Raw genomic sequence first — 22,495 nt, 5'->3', positions numbered from 1 at the left:
ACACACACAGAGAGAGAGAGAGAGAGAGAGAGAGAGAGAGAGAGAGAGAAAATAATAGAGTAAATCTTAAAATACAGGCTGAACAGTCAATGTAGTAAATTTGCACTCTGTTCTCTCCTCCTAACTTATAGTTTCTTTCCTTCCTTCTCCCACAAACCAGAGGTGTGACTAGCAACAATTCTCCTTCATGGGAAATTAGTGATCAACCTTGCTTATCCCTAGAGTCATCCAGCACTCAGTGGCTCATACCAAAGAGTGAGCAAGCAACACATATGGCAGTAACTGTAAAGAAATCAGTATTCCTCTTCACACACACACACACACACACACACACACACACACACACACACACACACGTCACGTGATGGTCACATACAGAAAGAGTCTTGTCTGCATTTGTCCTTAGCATATCAGCTACTGATTTTCTTTTCTACTTGAGCTTTTTGCTTCCTTCATTGAGATGCTGAAAAGCTTACTAAAGGGAGATATTTAACTACAAAGGCTTTGAAACAAACTGGAAAAAAAGTATTTTTGGCTTCCTGGCATGGCTGAAAACAAAAAAAAAAAAAATGCTTCAGACTAAAACAGGGAAAATAGAATTTTATCATTCATCTTGTGGTTTTAGGCTTTGTGTCTGAGTGAATCATTACTCTTAGCCAGACTTTGGATCTCTTATCTTTGGGGAGGATGGAGGATGTCTTTAAAGGATTATCCTATGTTATAGCATTCCTAAGTTTAAATTATTTTCTTCTGCTGTATTTCAAAGTCCAGTGCAGAAGCAGAAAGGTGACTCCAGGAAAAATCAGTAGTACTGTTTCTGCCAAACACCATAGAAACTACTGGAACAACAAAGTGATAAGATCTTTCAGTCCTTGGGTGCCATGATTCATTCTTCAGTCATCTGTTACACAAACAGTATAGAGCACATGGTCAAAGCACCATCTCCTCTCTCAATGAATACATCTGACTGGTTCTATTCTGACATATGAAAGTGATGTCAACATTAGAAGGGTAGCAATCTATGTTCTTTTCCCCAGTCTTGGAATCTACTATCCCTCAGTCATCTAACTTTCCCCATCCCCATCTCCCTCAACCCAGCCTGTCACTTCCCCATCCCCGTTATCAACAGGGTAATGCTGTAGCATCCTCAAAGGGCTTCCTTGCCTCATGATCCCTGGGTTCTCTTACTTCAGTTACAGATGCCTTGTCTCTTATAGGATGGGCAAGTGATAATTAGAGGACCTCTCAGACAGTAAAATCCTAACTGAAAATGTCAGAAAACAGTCGATACTGTATTCCTGAGAGTGAAAAGTGTGGGCTGGTGAGATAGACCTGTAAAAATGGGCGGGTGAAAGGGCTTGGTACACAAGCCTGACAGCTTGGGTTCAGTCCCTGGATCTCACAGTATTAAGGAGAAAACTAACTCCTGAAAGTTGTTCTCTGACATCACCATGTATGCGTACCCATCCTCCATGAACACACATCATATACACCCAATAATAATACGCAAACATTGAAAAGATGGGGGCCCACCAGAGGATTTGGAGAGAGGCGAAAATAGTTTAAATGCAATATCCATGTACAAAACTCTAAAAGTAAAATTAAAGTATAAAAACTGAAAAGAAAATTAAAGAGTCAAGAGTAGGTGTTTTTAAGAAGGAAGAGAGGGCAGTGGTGAGGCTCAGGCAGCCACTTACATGCTTTTGCAGTGCAGACACTTCATGGAATTACTCCTCTCCCATAGACTTGAACACTCTCATATTGAACTTTGAGTAAAACGCCGTGGACTACTGAACTGCTGCTCAGACCTCACTGTGTGTGTGTGTGTGTGTGTGTGTGTGTCACTGTGTGTGTGTCACTGTGTGTGTGTCACTGTGTGTGTGTGTGTGTGTGTGTGTGTGTGTGTGGTGTGTCTGCCTCCTGAGAACCTGTAGATCAACGCTACTGGCTCAGACATTGAGTGTCTGAATCAGAGAGCCTGCAATAGGCCTGAGCTTTGGCCTGCCTCATAAGTTCTCAGTTGATGTGGATGCTGCTTATCATGGGCCCAGAGTTTGAGATCTATTATCCTTAGTACAGTGAAATGAAATGGGCAAATGTTATTCCCAGGCTATTTTTAGTTATTTTGAAAAGCTTACTTAAAATACATCTTTGTACCTTAATTTATACTTCTACATATCAGTGACGCTACTGTCACCTGACTGGGACAACTCTGCTTCACAAAAGGAGACCACAAAGTCGATATGTCTCCCAGTGAGGTCCACAGGTCACTTGTACTAGAACTCTCTGACATTCCGAGCAAGACCTCTGAGCTGTATCCAAGAGCACTGGAAACTGGAATCCCTCTGTCAGACTGTTAGAACATATCTATTAAATGTGTTTCTTATTCATGCCAGGTTAGGAAAACTACTGCCATAGATTTAGATGCAAAAAACCTGCCTAATATAATTTACTAAAACTTTGTTGTTCAAAGTAAGAGTGGATATCTCCAGCAGAATGTGGCTCTCCTCTTTCTTTCTATAAGATAACCATTCACGGGTGAGACAGTTGATTGGCTTGATCTGTTTGGGAGGCATCCAGGCAGTGGGACCAGATCTTGTGCTCATTGCATGAGTTGGCTGTTTGAAACCTGGGGCCTATGCAGGATTGTTTGGCTCGGCCTGGGAGGAGGGGACTAGACCTACCTGGACTGAGTCTACCAGGTTGACCTCAGTCTGTGGGGAAGGCTTTGCCTGGAGGAGATGGGAATGGGGGGGGGGGGGGGTTGGGGGGAAGGTGAGGGGGACGGGAGGGGAGAGAACAAGGGAATCCGTGGCTGATATGTAGAACTGAATTGTATTGCAAAATAAATTAAAAAAAAACTGAATATATACACATTACATATGTGTATGTGTGTGTGTGCATGCATACATATGTGTGTGTGTGTGTGTGTGTGTGTGTGTTCAATGCCATGTACTTTTCAGTGCTGTCAAAACTGAGCAATTCTGTGGCCATAGGCATATTTCCTTTCATCTGTTGTAAATCATAGAATAGAATTGCTCATGATTGTGCATACTCTATTGAAAACTGCCTTTGATGCACAGAACATGATTTTTTGTGTCAAGATAAAAGTCAAAATTACACAAATTTAACTTTCCATTAGGTATTTAGCAAAGGTAAATAATCTCTTAAAGATTATATCTGCAGCTGTTTTAGGGAATCATAATAATAACATGTAATGTAATCTTTTAAATTCTAAAATATATTCTATTTTATATATTTATATTCTTCTGATGTGTATTCAGGTCCTTATAGTTCTCTTCCCTAAATTATTATTCTTTGGAATAAATTTTAATGTAATCCATTTAACTATTAAAAAATAAGAGGCTGATTTAATAAAATAAGTTATTTGAAAAAGTTTAAAAAAAAAAAAAAGATAACCATTCACTTATTTGTGTATTCATTCAACATTTACTGAGCCCCTACTACGTGTTTACATCTGGAAATACAACAATGAGAATGAAATACATGGTTTTTTACTCCTATAAACAATTAGCTTCTAGTTGGAGGAATAGAAGTAAACAAATAAAGAAAATTAGAGAGTACTGTAAACATTACAGACAGAATGATACAATCTAAAGACTGAAGATACAAGGACTCTTTTGATGTAGCCAAAGAAAAGGATTTTAGGTGGGTGGAATCAAGACATGACTAATGATGAGTCCGGAGCACTAAGCGCCAACCAAATGCTATGGATCCTAGATCAAAGTTTGAAATTTGTAATTGAAGCAATTGACACTGAAGCCATTATGATAAGGAGTACTATGATCTGGTCTGCAGTTCAGAGCTCTTTTTTTTTAATGCTACAAGCATAAATTGTAGGCAAGTGAGAGTAAGGCAAAGAGATTGGCTAGGGTTGTGGAGATGGTTAGTTGGTAAAGTGACATGCAAGCATAAGACTCTGAATTGAGATCCACAGATGTGGTTATAATCCCAGGGCCAGGGAGACAGATAAAAGCAAGTCACCAGGAACTTGGTGCCCAGCCAGTCTCACAGAATCTGTGAGCTCTGGAGTCAGTGAGAGACCCTGTCTCAGAAAATAAGGTAGAGACTGACTGAGTAAGACACCCAGTGCTAACCTCTGGTCTCGATATGCATAAGCATACACATGCACAAGCCCCTGTATACATGTCACATGTTTACACACGTACACAGACACTAAAATTAAACATAAATAATCAAATAAATGAAAGACTAGCTGAAGGCTGTTGTAGTCTAGATAAGTGATGGGTAAAGCTTGAACCAGAGGAGTCAAGGGGGAAGAAGCAGCAAATAATTTTCTCATTTATTGGCTATAGAGAACAAAACGGGAAAGCAGAGAGTAGAGGAGCATGCTTATAATCCTAGCACTCAGTATGTTGAGGAAGGAAGACTGTGAGTTCGAGGCCAGCCTGAGCTACACAGAAAAATCTTGTCTCTAAAACAAAATGAAAGAAAAGAGGTCAGGGGCATGAGGGATAGAATATTAGTATGAATGATTATCAAATACTTTTAATTACATGCTAATTTCACTAATTTACAATTATATCTGGACTCCATATAGATGACCAACAGTAAATGTAACATTACTAATTTTTATAACTTAATGACAGATTAACTTAAGATTAACTTGCTGGGCCTATAGATCAGGTGGGCCCAGGACTCTTTATCTCTCTTCTTCAGTCTATCCAATGCTGCGATTACAGGTGTGATCCACCATGCCCTGCTTGAGGTGGCCATATCATTATGTGCAGTTGATACATCTGACTGCGCTGTGGAAAATTAGGCAGTTTATGTCTATATGAGATCTTTGTATATCCACAGAGAGCCTCAATTTCCTGCACAATTATCTGTGTATGTATAAAGAGAGGCATGAGAGAGTGGGCAGTGTACTTAGTGTATGTGCAAAAGCCCGAGGGGGATGCTGGGTGACCTCCTCCATCACTCCCTTCCCTATTCCTTGTGTATGTGCGGAAGCCCAAGGGGGATGCTGGGTGACCTCCTCCATCACTCCCTTCCCTATTCCTTGGAGGCAGAGTGTCTCACTGAATCTGGAGCTGTGCTAGTAACCAGCCAGCTCCAGCAACCCTCCTATCTCCATCTCCCAGAGTTCTGGGGTTGCAGGTGCATGCACTCATGTCAAGCATTTATATGAGTGCTGTGGATTCAAATCCACATCTTCATACTTACACAGAAAGCGTTCCTACTCAGGCCCCTCTCCAACCCTGCTACATGAATCTGGTACCATTCTAGTGAACGCCTAAGAATAAAATTAGTGAAATATGTTGATATTATCATGAATCTGCACCTTTGTTTGCCCCGGGTTGATGAAAACTAGGCCAAGTGAAGGCTAAATACTGTCATGAACTTTCAGACATAGACTTAAGCTCCATGTCATGAGAGATCTGTAATCCCAGCCTTGCAGGAGATAGAAGCAGGAGGATAGGATGGTTTATTTCCATCTCAGAACTTTGTATACTCTCAGAGATCCCCAATTTCCTACACAAATCTATGTGTTTGTTCTATGTATGTATGGAGCAGGGCATGAGAGAGGGTGGAGTGTATTTGGCGTATGTACAGAAGTCAAAGGCTAGCCTGGGCTACATGATGCAACTGTCTCAAACAAACAAACAAAAACCAGAAAAAATTCCTAATATAAAAAATGAAATGTAGTAGGAGAGCTATTACAGTACAGAGTTATGGTCCAAAAGATAATGCCTATGGGATTTAGTTGCCTAAAATTGCTATCAGTACATATCTATCTTGACTAATTTTCTTCACTGGGACTGTGATAAAGGGAAGGAATAAGTCTCATAGACAGTCTACTGAGAGCTGGTGATGGGCATTTCTGTTGACTAATCTGATTGTCACACCACTGTTTGAAGTAGGACTTTTTGCATTTTTGCTCATGCCAAGTAAGAATGATTATGTGAATGACAGTTCAAAAATAATTTTAAATATACAAGGAGAGAGAAGGAGCTAGGCCTTCAGCAAGTCTACATTGTGGAAACTTTGAAGGAGGACGTTGTGACAGAGCCTGAGCTGACATAAAATATGCAAAATCCTTACTCTCAGCAATTCTACCTGAAAATAGCTGTTCTAAAAAATTGCTTCCATGCTTGTACCGGGAAGCATGTAGGTAGATGCTCCCTGCAGTTTTGTTAGTAGTCAGTGGGGAAAGGCTAATCAAACTGTTGGGTGTCTGTATCACAGACTATTCCAGCACAGTTACCAAGACAGAGAGAAACCCAGTATATACATCAGCATGTCCAGTACACCAGGCTGTGTAGGCTTTGTTATCAGATACATGTCTCTGAACACACAGAGGTTAGAACATGCGTAGGAAAGGCCCTGCAAAGTTAAGCAGGGGTTAGCCTTGCAAGGGAGGACAGGGGACTGACTATAAGAGGTCATGAGAAATTCTACCTCCTCTTGTAAAGCTTTATCCAGAAATGAGTCAGAGCTTATTTGTATAACTGAAAACACTGACATGTTTGTTAGTAAAGAAGAGGGGAGAGACCTGCCCAATGTGGAGCCTCAGGTTACCTGATTGCTCAGCACTGCTCCTCCCTCTGCACTGCACTGCCCCTCCCTCTGCACTGCACTGTCCTTCCCTCTACACTGCAGGCTCCTCCCTCTGCACTGCACAGCTCCTCCCTCTGCACTGCCCCTCCCTCTGCACTGCACTTAAACACTTTTCAATTGAGTCCATTCTCCTTGTCCAGTCTGCCCCTGTGATTAACTCTTAACTAGTTTGTTGTCCCTTCATCTACCTCTCTTTGGAATTGCACCCAAAATACCCACTTTGTCCAGGCCTGGAGGGAGGCTCTAGATGGTCCTTCTGGTCCTTTTGCCAATGCCTATGGTACTTTGCCTGGTCTGATGATCTATTCCATCCCAGTTAAAACCCCACAGTTGTAGTAGGAGTAAACAGCCTTCCTGGATAAACCACTAGTCAGGCAAATTCCCTTAGTAGGCATTTTCTCTTTCTTTACTCAAAAAAAAAATGTATCACTTAAAGGACTGAGGCAGGTGAATCTCTGAGTTCGAGTCAGTTTGGTCTACAGATTGAGTTCCAGGATAGCCAGAGCTACATAGAAAAATCCTGCCTCAAAACAAATGCAAATGTGTCAAAGTTGAGCTTGTTGAAGTAGAAAAGGATACTCAACTAGAATAGACGCAAGGCATAGACAGGATTTCTTGTTTCTCTGCTTAGCTCCCTTGTTTTATTTAGCTTACTAGTTACAAACCCTCAAAAACTGGAAGATATCATGGGAAGACCTTGGCTTATTGTTCACATATTTATCCCAGTAGTGGCCTCTCACAATAACCAGGCATATGTCTGGCGAGCTCCACAGGCAAACACTGTCAGCCTATTGGTCAAAGCATGCTCTGGCCCAACTGCTCCAGACAGTCTAGATGTCTATTTCTGCCTTGGTTTGCACCACCCTCTAGAATGTTGCCACTACAACACAGGATTTATTCCTTTTCTGCATGTGGATGCTATATTTGCAGATTACATCAATATTCTCCATAAAGCGTTCTCAAAGGATTTCTAAGCTTTTATTATTCCCTCAAAAATAAAATTGTCCATCAGATTTCTAAACTTGAAAGTGCTTTTTGTTATAAGTACTCTTTTTTATTATTTTATTTTATTTTTTCTTAACATTTATTTTATTATGTATACAGTGTTCTGTCTGCATGTGTGCTGCAAGCCAGAAGAGGGCATCAGATGTCATTATAGATGGTTGTTAGCCACCATGTGGTTGCTGGGAATTGAACTCAGAACCTCTGGAAGAACAGCCAGTGCTCTTAACCTCTGAGCCATCTCTCCAGCCCCATAAATATGCTTTTTTTAAATTTTTATTTTATTTTATTTTACAATATAATTTAATTCTACATATCAACTACGGACTCCCTTGTTCTCCCCCCTCCGTCCCCCCTTACCCCCAGCCCACTCCCCATTCCCATCTCCTCCAGGGCAAAGACTCCCCCGAGGATTGAGATCAACCTGGTAGACTCAGTCCAGGCAGGTCCAGTCCCCTCCTCCCAGGCTGAGCCAAGCGTCCCTGCATAAGCCCCAGGTTTCAAACAGCCAGCTCATGCAATGAGCACAGGACCCGGTCCCACTGCCTGGATGCCTCCCAAACAGATCAAACCAATCAACTGTCTCACCTATTCAGAGGGCCTGATCCAGTTGGGGGCCCCTCAGCCATTAAAACAGTTTTGTGTGTGTGTGTGTGTGTGTGTGTGTGTGTGTGTGTGTGTGTGTGTGTGTTGTACGTGAAGTATGTACACATGTTTATAGGCATACATGTTTCTGTACACAGGCAGAGGCCAGATGAAGCTATCAGCTATCCTGCTCTATTCCTTTGAGATGATACCTCTCATTGAATCTGGCTAGAGTTGAACTGACAGATAACAATTTCCAGCATCTTCCCTTCCCCTGCAGGGGCACACAGCCACATCCAATTGTTTTCTGTGGTTACTTGGGATTTAAACACAGGTTTTTGTGCTTGCACAACAAACACCAAAACACACTGAGCTGTCTCCCTGGCCCTAAAACAACTTTTCACATTAGAAGAGAAGACATTGAGTTTCTGTCTTCCCCCCAATTAAGTTCATAGAGCAGCAAAACAATGTTGTGTCATTGACAAGTATCTAACAAAGAATCCATCTTATAGATGGACTTTCTTTCTTCCTAAAGTATCTAAATAGTTATTTTTTTAAAATGTGAAACATTAGCTAATTAATATTTAGCAAGCTTTTTTAAAGAGCAAGATGCAAAATCAGCAGTCTCTTAAATTCCTGCAAAATTTGAAATTCATGTTATTTTATGTATTGAAAATAAAATCGCTAGCAAAAATATTTTTCCTTTATAGTGATATATAATTAAATAGCCAACAAAGTTGTTATTGGGAAAGGAATTTTCTAAGAATTAAAGGGGAGGGAGAGCTGTTAAGATGGATCATCAGGTAAAAGTACTTGCCCTCAAGTCTGAAGAGGTGAGTTCAGTCCCTGAGAACTACATCACCCAGTACCTACGTGGTGTAAGAGAGATCCAACTCCTGCGAGCTGTTCTCTGACTTCCACATGTGTGAGATGACATATTCACACAAATAAATAAGTATTGAATATTAAGAATAAATTCAAAAACAATAATCGGACACTGTGGGTGTTAAAGTCATGGATAAGTGGAGGGGTTGAAGATGTGACTGCGGATTGGCTTCCTTTCAGAATCACTCCGAGCTCTCCCTCTGCACCTCCATCTTAACTTGGCAGCGAATACCTATGTGACACTGATGTTTCAGTATTACTTTTCTTTCCATTTTGATGGGCTCTTCTAAGCTGGTTATCAACTTCTTGGCACTTTGCTTTCAAATCAAAAGCTTTCTTACTAATATAGTTCCCGTGTTCCGTGTGCAACTAACCTGGTTTGCAAAGTTTCCCACATACTACAGTTGACAAGTCCTTTGAAGATAAGAACAGAAGACACTAAATTAAGGCAAGCAAAAATATTGTAAAACCAGGCTAGCTAACCCTAAGGTACAGGGGTTTCAAGACCTTACCCCTGAAGGCTGCTGGGTGTGTTCTCAATGTTTTAAAAGTGCTTTTAGATATGCAGCATGACCTACCTATGTACCTATATTCGGTATAATGTTTTATAATCTATCAAATAAAATCATAAAAGGGAATATCTGCTTTTCAAGCTACTTATCTCAATAAGATGCTATATTTCTTTATAAATTAATACATGCTTATTAGAGATGTTCATGCTCATACAGATGGGACATTTTTTTTTTTTTTTTTTGGTTTTTCGAAACAGGGTTTCTCTGTGTAGCTTTGCACCTGTCCTAGAACTCACTCTGTAGACCAGGCTGGCCTCGAACTCCCGAGTGCTGGGATTAAAGGCGTGCATCACCACCGCCCAGCTTAGATATTCTATCTATGAACCACTCAGGTGCTTATGAAAATTTCTTCTGGTGTGCTTAAAAGTCAAGAATGTGAATGTGGTATCTGATTGTTTCAGTACATACGAGGGTGGGTTTACAGAGAATTAAACTTTCAATTCTTTTTTTTTTTTTTTTTTTTTTTTTTTTTTTTTGGTTTTTCGAGACAGGGTTTCTCTGTGTAGCTTTGTGCCTTTCCTGGATCTCGCGCTGTAGACCAGGCTGGCCTCGAACTCACAGAGATCCACCTGCCTCTGCCTCCCGAGTGCTGGGATTAAAGGTGTGCGCCACCACCGCCCGACTAAACTTTCAATTCTTAGTCACTTCTAAAATTTTCTACCATTAGAACCAGGAGTAAGGATAATTAATCTGGGAAGAAAGATTCTCTTTTTCTATTTATACATTTTAATCTCATCACATAAGATACCCTGCATTACTATCATCTGAGATCACCCTGAAGGGCAGGGCCAGAGAACACTGAACTACCTCAGACTCATGGAAGGCTTTTCCCATTCATTTCCTTTTGACAAAATGGCCCCGGTATCCCTCCCGGCCAGCTGTGCCATAGCAGAGGCAGAGGACATGTGCAAGATCTTTTCTGAACTTTTGAAAGGATAAAAAAAAAAAAAGTTGGATGAGAGTGGCAACTTCTTAGATTCTTGAAAGCTATTTCCACGTTCCAGAACGTTCTGCATTACTCTTAATCTTTTTCCTAACAGACACGTTTATTTCTCTTCTGTTTTTGTTATCACTTGCTAGAGCTCCTATCTGATTTATCAAGATGTCCATCATCTCCTCGTCTCCTCTGGAAGCCTTGAGTCCAGTCCCCTCCCATGTGCTCCTTCATCTGAGCTGGACAAATGGGAGTTGGGGTGGGGCATGAGGGACCTTGCTAACACATTTGTTGACTCTCCAGGATACCAGTGCCCCCATTCACTTTTATTCCTATGAAAAGCAGGAGAACATTCTGGGTCTGGTGGGGGATGGTGGTAGTCTGACTTTTTTTGTCAAATAGCTTTGAGGTGAAAAAACCTTAGAAAACACGCTCAAGTTCACAAAGACACATAGCTAAGTGATAGATTCATTAAGGTTAGGGATCAGAAACAAATCAGCCCAAGTATTGTTGGCTGCCGTGCTTTTCTTGCTAGGATTGGTTGGTGATCAAAGATGGTGATTAATTCCATGTGTCGATGTCTACCCTCAGCTTCCTGACATAAAAAACCGTTGATGAGTGGGTATGCACCCTGAGGATTTAAAATAGAGGTGACTGGCTCTTTTTCATATGTAAAAGTTTAGGTTTGTGATTCTTCTAAGATTCTTATAAGATCACCTTTTGAGATAAGTAATAAAATGATTGGTCCTTTCTTGGTAGCCACACAATGCAGCCTGTCAGCAAAAGAACTGGCTGAGAAAAACACCTTGCTTGCTCACACTCTGTTAATCTCTAACAAGTTCCTTGGACATGAATGTGTGTGGGCTCTTGGGACAACTTCTTTCTCACCTGTAATATGCAAAACGTTCAATAATGTTACAGATATGGAAAACATTCTGTTCTTTACTTGTATTCATTGTAATCATTTACTTGAATAGAATTTAACCACATTGTAATTTTTATATTGCTTGAAAGATTTTGCTGAGGTATATAAGGTGTAAGGGAAAAAATTAAGTGAGGTAGAAGGAAAATATCAAGAATGAAAGAAGGAAAACACCAGAAAAGATGTAGAGAAAAAAATTAAAATACAGAAAAATAAAGAAAAAGTCAGAAAGGGAAAAAAAGAAAAGAAAAGCAGGAGAACACAGCAGAAAAGGCAGAGACACAACAAGAAAGTGACCGTGGTTCATCTCCACTTCATTGCTTACCAACTTAGAACTTGGACAGTTTTCAACACTAAATGGAAACTAAATGATAGCGTATACCCCAAGGCTGTTATAAGACATAAATCAAACTATCTATGTACAATGCCTAACAGGGTTCCTGGTTAAAATTGAGGAATGAATTCTTACTCTGACATTTCCTGCCAATGTATTTTTTTTATATCTGTCTCTCTTTATTTTACTATAACTCAACGTCTATACTCTTCCAGACACAAGGAAACATTTTTTGAGAATCTCAAATATTAGTTATGTTTCATAAAGACTATAAGATTGAGATATCAGAGTCAGCCATATATATTGAGGTTAGTCTACTTGTTTCTTTGCCCCCAGGGAAACAAAGAGGCTTTGTTTTAGAATCGTTTTTCATACATGCAAATGAGTTTTTGCAGTATTTGAAAGTGACCATAGACTTTGCAAGCAAAACATTTCACCGCTACTTCCTAGTGCACAGGGGGATGTTAATATGATGGGGAGTAGGAACAGTTAACAGTTATCTTAGTGCCTTCTCCTCATTAAGTCTTACAGTTCATTTTTAACCATGTCCCAATGGCCATCTTTATTTCAAACCCAGTCTGTTCCTCCTCGTTGTCTCTAAGTCCTGCCCTCCTCTGGCCTTGATGCACTCTCAGGCAAGCCCTGTCCCACTGGCTCACAAGGTTGCCAGCAGCTGAAACTCACCTGCTTCTGTTCCAAGTTCAACGGAAAAGCAAGCACACCCTTCCAAAATGACTCATTGGCTATTACAACCAATGGACAGCAAGTGGATAAGAGACAAGCAGAACAGGAAGTGTCTACAATAGATGCTTCTTCAGAAAGGCCCACTAGCCTGGGTACAGGTAGACAGGCCTAGAGGTTTCTAAGTACACCCTCCCTCAGTGCTTCCAATTCAAAAGATTTGACATTGCCTAGTCTTTGTCTGTAACTTATCACTTCCAGTCCTTAGTTCACTCACATGTGGAAATGGTTCCTGCTTGCCAAAATCTTTTCTGTGAAATATAAGTCACAGATGGTTAATAAACATTTTCATATGTAGTCAACGGTCTATTAATATTCATTCACAGAAGTTTATTCTCTTTGGCTACAAATCACTTACTTATTAAAATAGCAAAACATCTTTTCATCTGCCTAATAATCTAATATTTATGTTCTAGTGAAAGAGGCATTTCAAATTAATAAGCACAGTTGTGAGTCATATAATATCATGTCAGTCAACACAAGACTACATGGACCACAAGGTCCTATAAGATTATTCGTTAAGATAAAGTGTTGATCAGTTTGAGTCAGTCCCTTAGATACTTTCAAACTGATAGAATGTTGTGTTTTTGTCAAAGGTTGTTCAGACATCTTTTATTGTCAAGGTAAATTTTAGATATTTTTTAAAAATATGAGCAGACAAAAGCAAGAGCTAAATTAGCAAAATTATATTCAGTTTGTCCATGTGAGAAGCAAAAAGATTACTCTCACTCTTTTAAATTATTTAATTTTACTTTTGATTGTGTTTGTGTGTGTGTGTGTGTGTGTGTGTGTGTGTGTGTGTGTGTGTGTGTGCATATGTATGTGAATGCAAGTGTAAAGTCAGGCTCCAGTGGAGTCTAGAAGAGGCTGTTAGATCCCCTGGAACTGGAGATACAGGTAGTTTTGAGTTGCCCTGAGGTAGGTGTTGGGAACTAGACTCAAGTCATCTGCAAGAACAGTACATACTGCAAACCACCGAGCCCCAAGATTAATATTCCTAATAAAGACATCATAGAAGTGGGTAAGAACAAGCAAATGTTAAGTAAAACATAGACAAAGAAGTGAATAGATTAAAGGATTTTAAAGGAACATAGCTATAAATAGGGGAAATTGCACCAATGTTTAAACTGATGTAAAATGAACACATTTGCCAAGATGGCATTCTCTTTCCCTCTCAAAAAAGTCACCCCAAAGCAAGGAAGATAAGAGACTCAAAGTCCATATTGTTGAAAACTAGGCACCACAAACAACTTAAAGCATAAACTATCAAGCCAGAGGGTAAATGGAGATTCAGGCAACAGGAAAAGAGTCAAATCAAGCAGGGAAGGGACAGAGGCAACTGCATAATTCCCCCATTGGCCAGCAGAACTTTTTAGGCGATAGCTGAGACATGCCGGCAAATGTTTAACCACAAATTCTCATGAAAAACTAATAACAGTCAGAGGCAGCAAGGGAGCTGGTGCCTGTGTGCTGGTGTTCATGTAGTAAATGTTACCAGTAGAAAGGAAGAAGAGCACATGACGTACAAATAACAAAATCAATAACGTTTGCTTGGAATCCCCTATTGCCAGTTGTATCTGGTGGCCAATCTGTTGTTGTAATCAATGAGTGAGAACAATACCCACCTAATTGGTGATTGATCTTTTCAGTTAATCAGTAAGCAAACATAAGGTAATAAAGTTACCTGTGAGAACTTCATTCATTTGTGAATAGGTGAGTGGGTGTTTTGGTGGATTAGAAAATAACTGTAAGTATTTGGCTAAGTACTAGAAAAATTTCCTTGAGGTTATGCTATTCCTAATATGATAACTAGAGAAGAGGCATACTTAAGTCTAAACTGCATTGTCAGCATTTTCTCTATCACTTTCTCAAAATTAAGAGTCAAGAAAATAATGAGTGAAGCCTGGTGCTTTCAATTTCTATGAAAAAAAAAAAAAAAACATGTGCTTATATGGTACAATTCCAGTCTACCATGGTCAGGTTATTAATGCAGAATTAGAGAGAATGCCAGTCACACTCAGTTACACAGGATTTCCACGTTTCACTGTGCATATCACAATTTATATGACAGTTTATGTGAATTAAATGTATTTAACTATTATATATTTCCTCAGAAATTGTTGTCTGATCTATCTCTGCTGTGTTCCTAATACCTGGGACAGAACTTGGCATATTGTAGGCATTCTACGAAGATTTATTAAATGAAAAATAAAACATTGAACTTACCTGCCAGACATTACCCTTAGTGTTTTATATATGTTGGGCCATAACATCCCACAGAACCCTATAAGGTGGCATCATTGTTAACTTCATTTTATAAATGTAAACAGGAAGTAATTGATCCAAGCTAGGATTTAACCCCGTGCACTTCAGTTCCACATTCTTTGCCACAAAAGATTCTCTTATTATATCAGAATCATATTGCTGGCAAAGAGAAATTCCAGGATGAGTGTGATATTGCAGAATTTAAAAGCAACAGAGCTGGGTGTGTTGGCACATTCCTTTAATCCTAGCTAGGATTCATGGACAAGTGACTCTCTGTGAGTCCCAGGCCAGCCTAGTCTATACAACAAGATCCTGTTTCAAAAATCAAAATAAAATAAAAAGCAACAACATCATATTAGAAGACTTGAACAGAGACAATATACTTTGACTGACAGATGTCATGCATTTGCATCAAAATGCTCAAAACTACATGCAATTTAGTAGCCATTGCTAGGTGGTGGGAATATGGGCAATTCATTCTTTAATGTCCTTAATATCTACATTATAACTTTAACAATGTATAGGATTTACTTATGGGATGACTTAATGGGCTTCCACATTTAAAAACATAGCCTAAACAAAATATAATTTGTTAAAAGTTCAAAGAGCTTCTCAAAAACAAGTGTGTTGCTAGTGAGAATAGATACGAATACTAGATCTCTTTGGTCTAAAACACAAACCCAATGGAAAAAATAAAGTATTTTTGTAAACTCATGAAGAATGTGGTATACAGTTGATGTGGAATTGTTCACAAAGTCAAGGGTGTTAAAACTAAGGTTCCTAAAAAGCTCAGAAAAGGTAATACACATGAAATATTAGACACTTTAAAGCATTCACTCAACAAAGGGTGTATTTCTAATGTTCTATCCAAGATTGCTCCTGAGTGTTTGGAATGGTAATTTCTTATATTTTGATGATTTGTCTTAACTTACCACCTTTTGCTTCTTAGGTACCAGCAAGAGCCAGACACCTTACTCAACCACTTCCCTGCCACCACCTCCAGCGTCCCATCCAAGCAGCCAGCCACCACCTCCAACATCCCATCCAGCCATCCAGCCACCACTGCCAGCATCCCACCCAACACAGCAGCCAGTCCCAAGCCTACCCCCCAGAAACATTAAGCCTCCCCTTGACCTGAAGTAAGTAAAAGATCATCTTACAATTTTGTCACCAATGTCTTGCCCAGGGATTTCCAAATTATTCGTGACTGGGTGCTAAAAGATCTATAGAAAACTTCTGTGGTACTTTAGTGGGCAGTTGGCAGGGAGAAGGGCAGGCTCTTTTAAAAGTTCAAAGTCTTTCAACTGTGGGCATCTGTAAAAATCAAAATTAAGTTACATACTTGCTTACTTCAAGAGAGAAGAACCAGGGGTACAGTCACAATCTGAACCAAGCAAAACCAAATTCCAACAGAGTAAATAACTCAATGTCTAGTTGTCTGTGATTCACTCAATCTTCTGGGCCGAAGGGCCTGGGTCACTTCTCCAGCTCTGCCCTCTGCAACACACACATTTGTCTTCTAGGCTCCAGCTGGCTCCATTGCCGCTGCTATTCTTGGTGGTCATCCCCTGACCTTGGCATCTCCAAAACTCTGGGGTTCTTTGCTGCAACTGGCCAAACAGTAGCCTCTCCTAGACTCTCTTTAGTGACTCCAGCCCCGCCACACAGTGCCAAGCCTCGGCTACTCTCCACAACCTTCACACCTTCCAAACCAGCACCACCTGGGTGACTCTTAACACTACCAAGTTCAGCTGCCAGCGCAAGGCACAACCTTGTGGAACTCTGGAACACAGCTTCTGTGTGCTGACCCTCAGGAAACAGTTACCAGAATATTTCACCTCAGTTGTGCTGGTTTCTTCTTAATGGCTGCTAATTTCTTCAGCTCCAGCTGACCAGTGTTGAATATCCCAGCAAAGCAAAGGTTTCACTTGAGTAGTTCTGGTATCTTATTAATCACAGCTGATTCTTCAGCTCCAGCTGACCAGAACTGCAGATTCTTTACACAAAAAATCCCAATGGAGTCTTTGCTTCCCTCTGAAACGTCACAACCCAAGCCTCCATCATCTGCACTGCTCTCAGCATACTTTCCTCCAAGCTCCTACAGAACAACAGCTCTGAGCTTTCACCATGCAATGATTTTTCTAGCCCAAAGTTCCAGGGTCCTTCCGCAATCCTCCCCAAAACAACATGTTCACCTCTGTCATAGCCATACTCCACTATCCTGGTACCAACTTGTCTTAGGGTTACTATGGTTGTGATGAAACACCATGACCAAAAGCAACTTGGGGAAGAAAGGGTCTTTTTCACTCAGGGTTGCACATAACAGTTCATCATCAAAAGCAGCGAGAACTTATGCAAGTCAGGAACCTGGAGGCAGGAGCTGATGCAGAGGCCATGGAGGGGTTCTGTTTACTGGCTTGCTCCTCATGACTTGCTCAGTTTGCTCTCTTGTAGTACCCAGGACTACCAGCCCAGGGATGGTACCACCCACCATAGGCTAGCGCCTCCCTCATTGATCACTAATTAAGAAAATACCTTGCATCTGGATCTTGCAGAAGCATTTTCTCAATTGAGGCTCCCTCCTCTTTAATGACTCTGGCTTCATCAAGCTGACACAGAACTAATCAGTACCGTGATAGTCCACTATAATAGCGTAATTTGACTTCACCTTAGTCTCCCCACACACACCATACAGTTGGTCTTTTGTCCATAATCCACATAGTAGAACTTGTTAATGACAAAATCATATTGAGATCTTCCTTAAGTGCTTCAGGATTCAATAAATTGAAAACCCATTGATTATGAGTATCCCTGACTATTTTTCACTTCAAAATACTTCCATAGGTGTTTAAAATTAGTAACTAAGGATGTATGAGCAGCTTGGTGAGTCTTATCTTCTACACGTGCTGCTCTGTGTATGCATATTAACATTATACCCTTCCAGGAATTTGAGTCTGTAGATGTTTGTTTGAAGACTCTGCTATCAAATCAAAGTGTAAGACAGCTGCCTACTATTATATTAAGGCTAAAGAAATATTAACCTTATTAAAATAACTACTATATGCTCTCTTAAACACTTACTTTCCATACAAAATATTTCTTTTCACGTGTATAAAATCGTATTTCTTATTCCTAATTTTTCTTACCCTCTGGCAAATTTAACCCTTTGAATTAAGATTTCAGAATTTCTTTTTCATGTATTTATTTTTACTTCGTTTGTTTTGTTTTGCCTGAGACAAACCCTCACTGTACATTCCTAGCTGGCTCAGGAACTCACTACGTAGCCCAGGGTGGGCTTTGATCTTAGAAAGGTCCTGCTGCCTCTGCCTCTCAAGTGTTGAGATTGCAGGCATGTGTCACCACAGTGGGCCCCCAATCCTGATACTTCTAAAGTTTGTTATATAGCTCTGTCCCAGACACCAGCTTCAGCGAAGCCTCTTGAGTATGGCATAGTTGTAGTATGGAATCTTCACAAATGACTCAAACATGACTTCTGAAAACTGAAAAGGCTTGGAAGCCAGTCATCATCTCGTTAAGGACAGTAAGGAAAGAAAGGGTATTTGATACGGTATCTACTACTGCTTCAGGAGTCCTCCAGACCACCACCCATACGTCTAATGACTCACTAAAAGGACTCACGGAGCTCAGTGTACAGAAACATGAGAGACCAGTTTCAAGGTAAAGAGGGGGAAGAGACAGCCAGCAGGTGGCGCTAAGTATAGGCTTCCAGACAATTCCACAAACCAGAGAAGGGCATAGCGAGGATAGCTATGAAAATGCAGTGGGTGTCTCAGGCAGCATTCAGCAGACGCTGATCAGAGGCGGTAGAAGCTATAAGGTTTCCACGGGAAGCAGGGGAGCGGTCTCATAGGTTCCTTGGACCTGACCACTGCCAGAAGACCAGACGCCCAGACAGAAAGCAAGCATTCACATCAGTCACGTGGTTGGTAAGGTCTCACACAACAAACTGCTTTTATCGGCTAGACCACTTTCACTGCGAGGTATAGTTGTAGGGAAAATGTATTCTTGTATATAAGTCACAGACCAGCCTTGCGAGCATCTTATTCTAAAAACATAGCAAATTTGAGCCTGCTGTGTTAACTCTCTGAAAAGCCTCATCCCTAGAATCCATCAGAATAAGTCTCCTAAACAGGCTGTAGAAAGAAGAAAGGGTTTTAAAAGTCACGCTAGAGCATGGGATGCTGGGCAATATGCCAACTTTGCCAGAAACCACAAAGAAGGCAAAGGACTCGGGTTCTTAGAGGCAATACTGTTTCCATCCGTTATATACAAAGTTCACTGATAGTAATAAATTTTGCTTCATCTCAATTACCATCATATTGGGGACTCCTCTTAGTGACTCATCTATGATCTGTCAACTTCATTGAAAAAAAAATTCACCCAGAAGAAAAATGGAAAGAATAGCAGGGGCTTAGGTGTTTTACATTACATGGAAAAGCTATGCTTGGAGTATTAGGAAGCTAATTATCATACGCAGGAAAGGGGGAAAGTTAAGGATATCTAGAGCTAATCTGTCTCTTCAAAAGAGGAAGGGTCAACAGTTTTAACGTTCCCATCAGTAAATTCCACTATGAGGAAATATCTAGACTAGAAAATTTCCCCCATGGAAGGGGAAGTTAGATAAATACATAGAGGAAATGAAAGCAAAATGGACCTTCACATTCAGGCTCGGGAGTTGATAGGAAACGTAGGGTTGGGTTCGGGGTAGAAAAGTAGAAGATGGAGATGCTTCTGCACTTCCTGCCCCATGCTTGAGAATGTCTCCATGGATGCTTCCCAAGTGCTGCTCTGCAGGTCTGCAACTGACGCTCAAGAGCTCCCTGGCTTTCCAAATACTCCCTCGATGAATCTTTGAGTCAGTCCTCTGTGTCCCTTCAACTGATCTCCAGGGAATATCGTGCACAAAACAGAGATCCCTCCCTGCCTTTATTCAAGGCGAGGGCCGGAGAAAGAGGAACAGTCGAACAGGTCCAAGTCCCTGGAATGGCCAGCAAATGTCAAATATTGAGAAGGAGTGCTGAACAGAGTTAGGAAGACTGGGAAGGGTATTACAGACTGTCACAACTTTAAACAGAGATGGGAGGTAGCGAAGACGCAGGGAAACATGGGCATTGGGCATAAAGCTATGGGGGAGGGATAATGAATAGAGGCCTAAAGAGTCCAAAGGCTAAGGATGTTAGCAGAACTACACTAGGGGCAACAAGGGAAGGGGCCATAGGAAAAGAGCCTTTCATGTAGGGTTCCATGTGTTGTGACTGTCTGTAGCTGTCACCCTGAGATGAGAAGCCATGCAGGTGGGGACACAGCACCACCAGGTTATTTGACTTGTGTTTCTTTAAAGTCACTTGAAGTAGATGGACAAATGTCAAGGGCGGCAGGAGAACTAGTTAAGCGTTGCAGAAATGCGTGCCAGCTATTGAGGCATCCTACCCAAGATGGGCTGCCCTCGGTGGAGGGGCCAAGACATGTCTGCACCGTGGATAAATTTTGAAGGGAGTGACAGCAGAATTTGGAATTAGTTATAAAACTCAAAATAAAGATTATTCATGGCTCCAACAGCTTTGGTGGCTCTTAGCAACCGGAAAGACAGTGATTCCTTCAAATGACATAGGGAGGCTGCAGGTGAGCCATTTGGGGGGAGAGGAAGTAAGTTATGACTAGGAACTGGGGAGATCGCTCTGCAGTTCAGAACACTTGTTGCTCTTGAAGAGGAAGTGGGTTCAATTCCCAGCAACCACGTGGTTGCTTACAAACATCCATTTCCATGGACTCCAACAGTCATGCACATTGTATGTATACACACATACAGGTAAAGCATCCATATACATAAAAGTAAAATGAATAAATCTAAAAGGTTTGTTGTTTTAATCAGTCATAGCTCTGGAAGGTTGAAGTACTATTTGAAGTTCAAGTGGAGAGCTGAGGAGAGAGTTCTGATTATAAAGATACAGACGGGAGAGCCATCGGACTATATATCCCGTACTTAAAGTGATAAGGCTGGTAAGTTGACCAAGGAGAGAGAGGGAAAGAGTACAAACAGAAAAGACAAAACTCTGGGTCTGGGCCTGCCTGGGGGAAACGGGGACAGAGGAGAATAAAGAGGAAGAAGGAATAAAGTAGGTGTACTGAGGGACCAGAAAAAGGGGCAGTGAGAAAGTGCCTCGGATGCACTGAAGGCAAATGAGAGACCTATGGAGGTTGGCAGGCATGAACGAGTTAGGAAAAAGCATGTGTCCCTGACGCGGCTTTCAAGGGGGTGGAAGGTGAGGCTGCAGTGTCTCTGTTCTACCTCCATTCTGTGGCTGTGCTAGAACACTAACCAACAGCAACTTGGAAGAAGAAAGGGTTTACTTCATCTTATCCTTCCAGGTCTCTCTCTATCATGGAAGGAAGGAAGGGCAGGAACTCAAGACAGGAACCTGAAGGCAGGAACCATGGAGAAACATTGCTTGCTGGCTCACTCACTCATGCTTAGCTAGCTTGATTATATACAGGACCATCTGCCTAGGGACAGTGTCAAACACAGTGGCCTGGGCCCTCCTACATCAGTTAAAACTCAAAATAATTGTCTAGAGACACCCCAAAAGGCCACTCTGATCTAAGCAATTGCTCAATCCAGGCTTTCATGTCAGATGACTCTGCGCTGGGTCAAGTGGGTAATTTAAGCTAACCAGGACAGGTGGCTCAGGTGGGGAAGTGCCTGCCACACAAGATGAGGACCTCTGCTTTGCTCCCCGTCACACATGTGAAAAGTTGTGTGTAGCTGCATGTGCCTGTAACCCCAACGCTGAGGGGGTGGAAGTGTTACTGACGTGGCAGAGACAGGTAGACTCCTGAAGCTCACGGACCAGCCAGTGTAGCTAAATGACAGGCTCTGGATTCAGTGAGCAAGACCCTGTCTCAAATGATAAAGTGGAAATTGATAGAGGAACACACCTGCCTTCAACCTCTGGCCCATGCACGCACACACATGCATACACGTAGAAACTGGAAAGAGCCAATACAGACACTGTTGACGACATAGGGCAATAACTGGCCGGGGGAGGGTTTTTGTTTCTGTTTCCGTATTTGGAGGCAGGATCTCACGTACCTGTAACCTCGGCTGGCCTCAAGTACGCTATGTAGCAAGGATAATATCGAGCTTATATGGAAACAACAGCATGTTTTTATATGGTGATGAGGAACAGCCAGTAAAGAAGAAGAAATAGTCTAGGCAGGGAAGAAATCCTGGGACAGAGTCTACCTCAACTTCCATCTAGTGAGGGATGGGCTAGAGGACTGTCAAGGTTAGAGCCCTCGCTGGGTGCACCGTAGAATCTCCAGCTGGGGTCAAGGGAGAAATCTGGGGAGATACGGACTTGGACCACGTGGAGCCTGTCCCGCCTGCTTCTGAAGGTATTCCCAGGAGTGACTTGTAATCATGTCGTCCAGGCCAGTTTACCTTGTAAGCGTGAGAGGTCTGGAGGTAAATAGGAACCAGAAATCATGAATAACTTCAAACATCACATAGTTGAAGACAAAGTTACATGCATTTTGAATTGTATTGTTTCCCCACCTAGTGGTCAGAATACATACAGCTCGTTCCATTTTCTCCTATGTTGACTCAGACTTAAAAAGCGAAATGGATCCAA

General features: G+C 41.3%; 1 protein-coding gene across 2 annotated transcripts in view; it reads left to right on the top strand.

The window, feature by feature from the left end:
- The window catches only part of Fyb1 (FYN binding protein 1), a 140,969-nt gene that overhangs the window by 80,163 nt on the left and 38,311 nt on the right, over positions 1-22,495 (top strand). For both annotated transcript variants that reach the window (XM_052743201.1, XM_052743202.1), the window contains exon 3: positions 15,793-15,982. In XM_052743201.1, coding sequence (XP_052599161.1) covers positions 15,793-15,982 — 190 coding nt within the window. The remainder of the gene's footprint in view (positions 1-15,792; positions 15,983-22,495) is intronic.

The sequence above is a fragment of the Peromyscus californicus genome, unplaced genomic scaffold (assembly GCF_007827085.1).
Source record: "Peromyscus californicus insignis strain IS unplaced genomic scaffold, ASM782708v3 Scaffold_18__1_contigs__length_77618521, whole genome shotgun sequence".
NCBI classification, from domain to species: Eukaryota; Metazoa; Chordata; class Mammalia; order Rodentia; family Cricetidae; genus Peromyscus; species Peromyscus californicus.
This window is presented reverse-complemented; position numbering and strand designations above follow the sequence as displayed.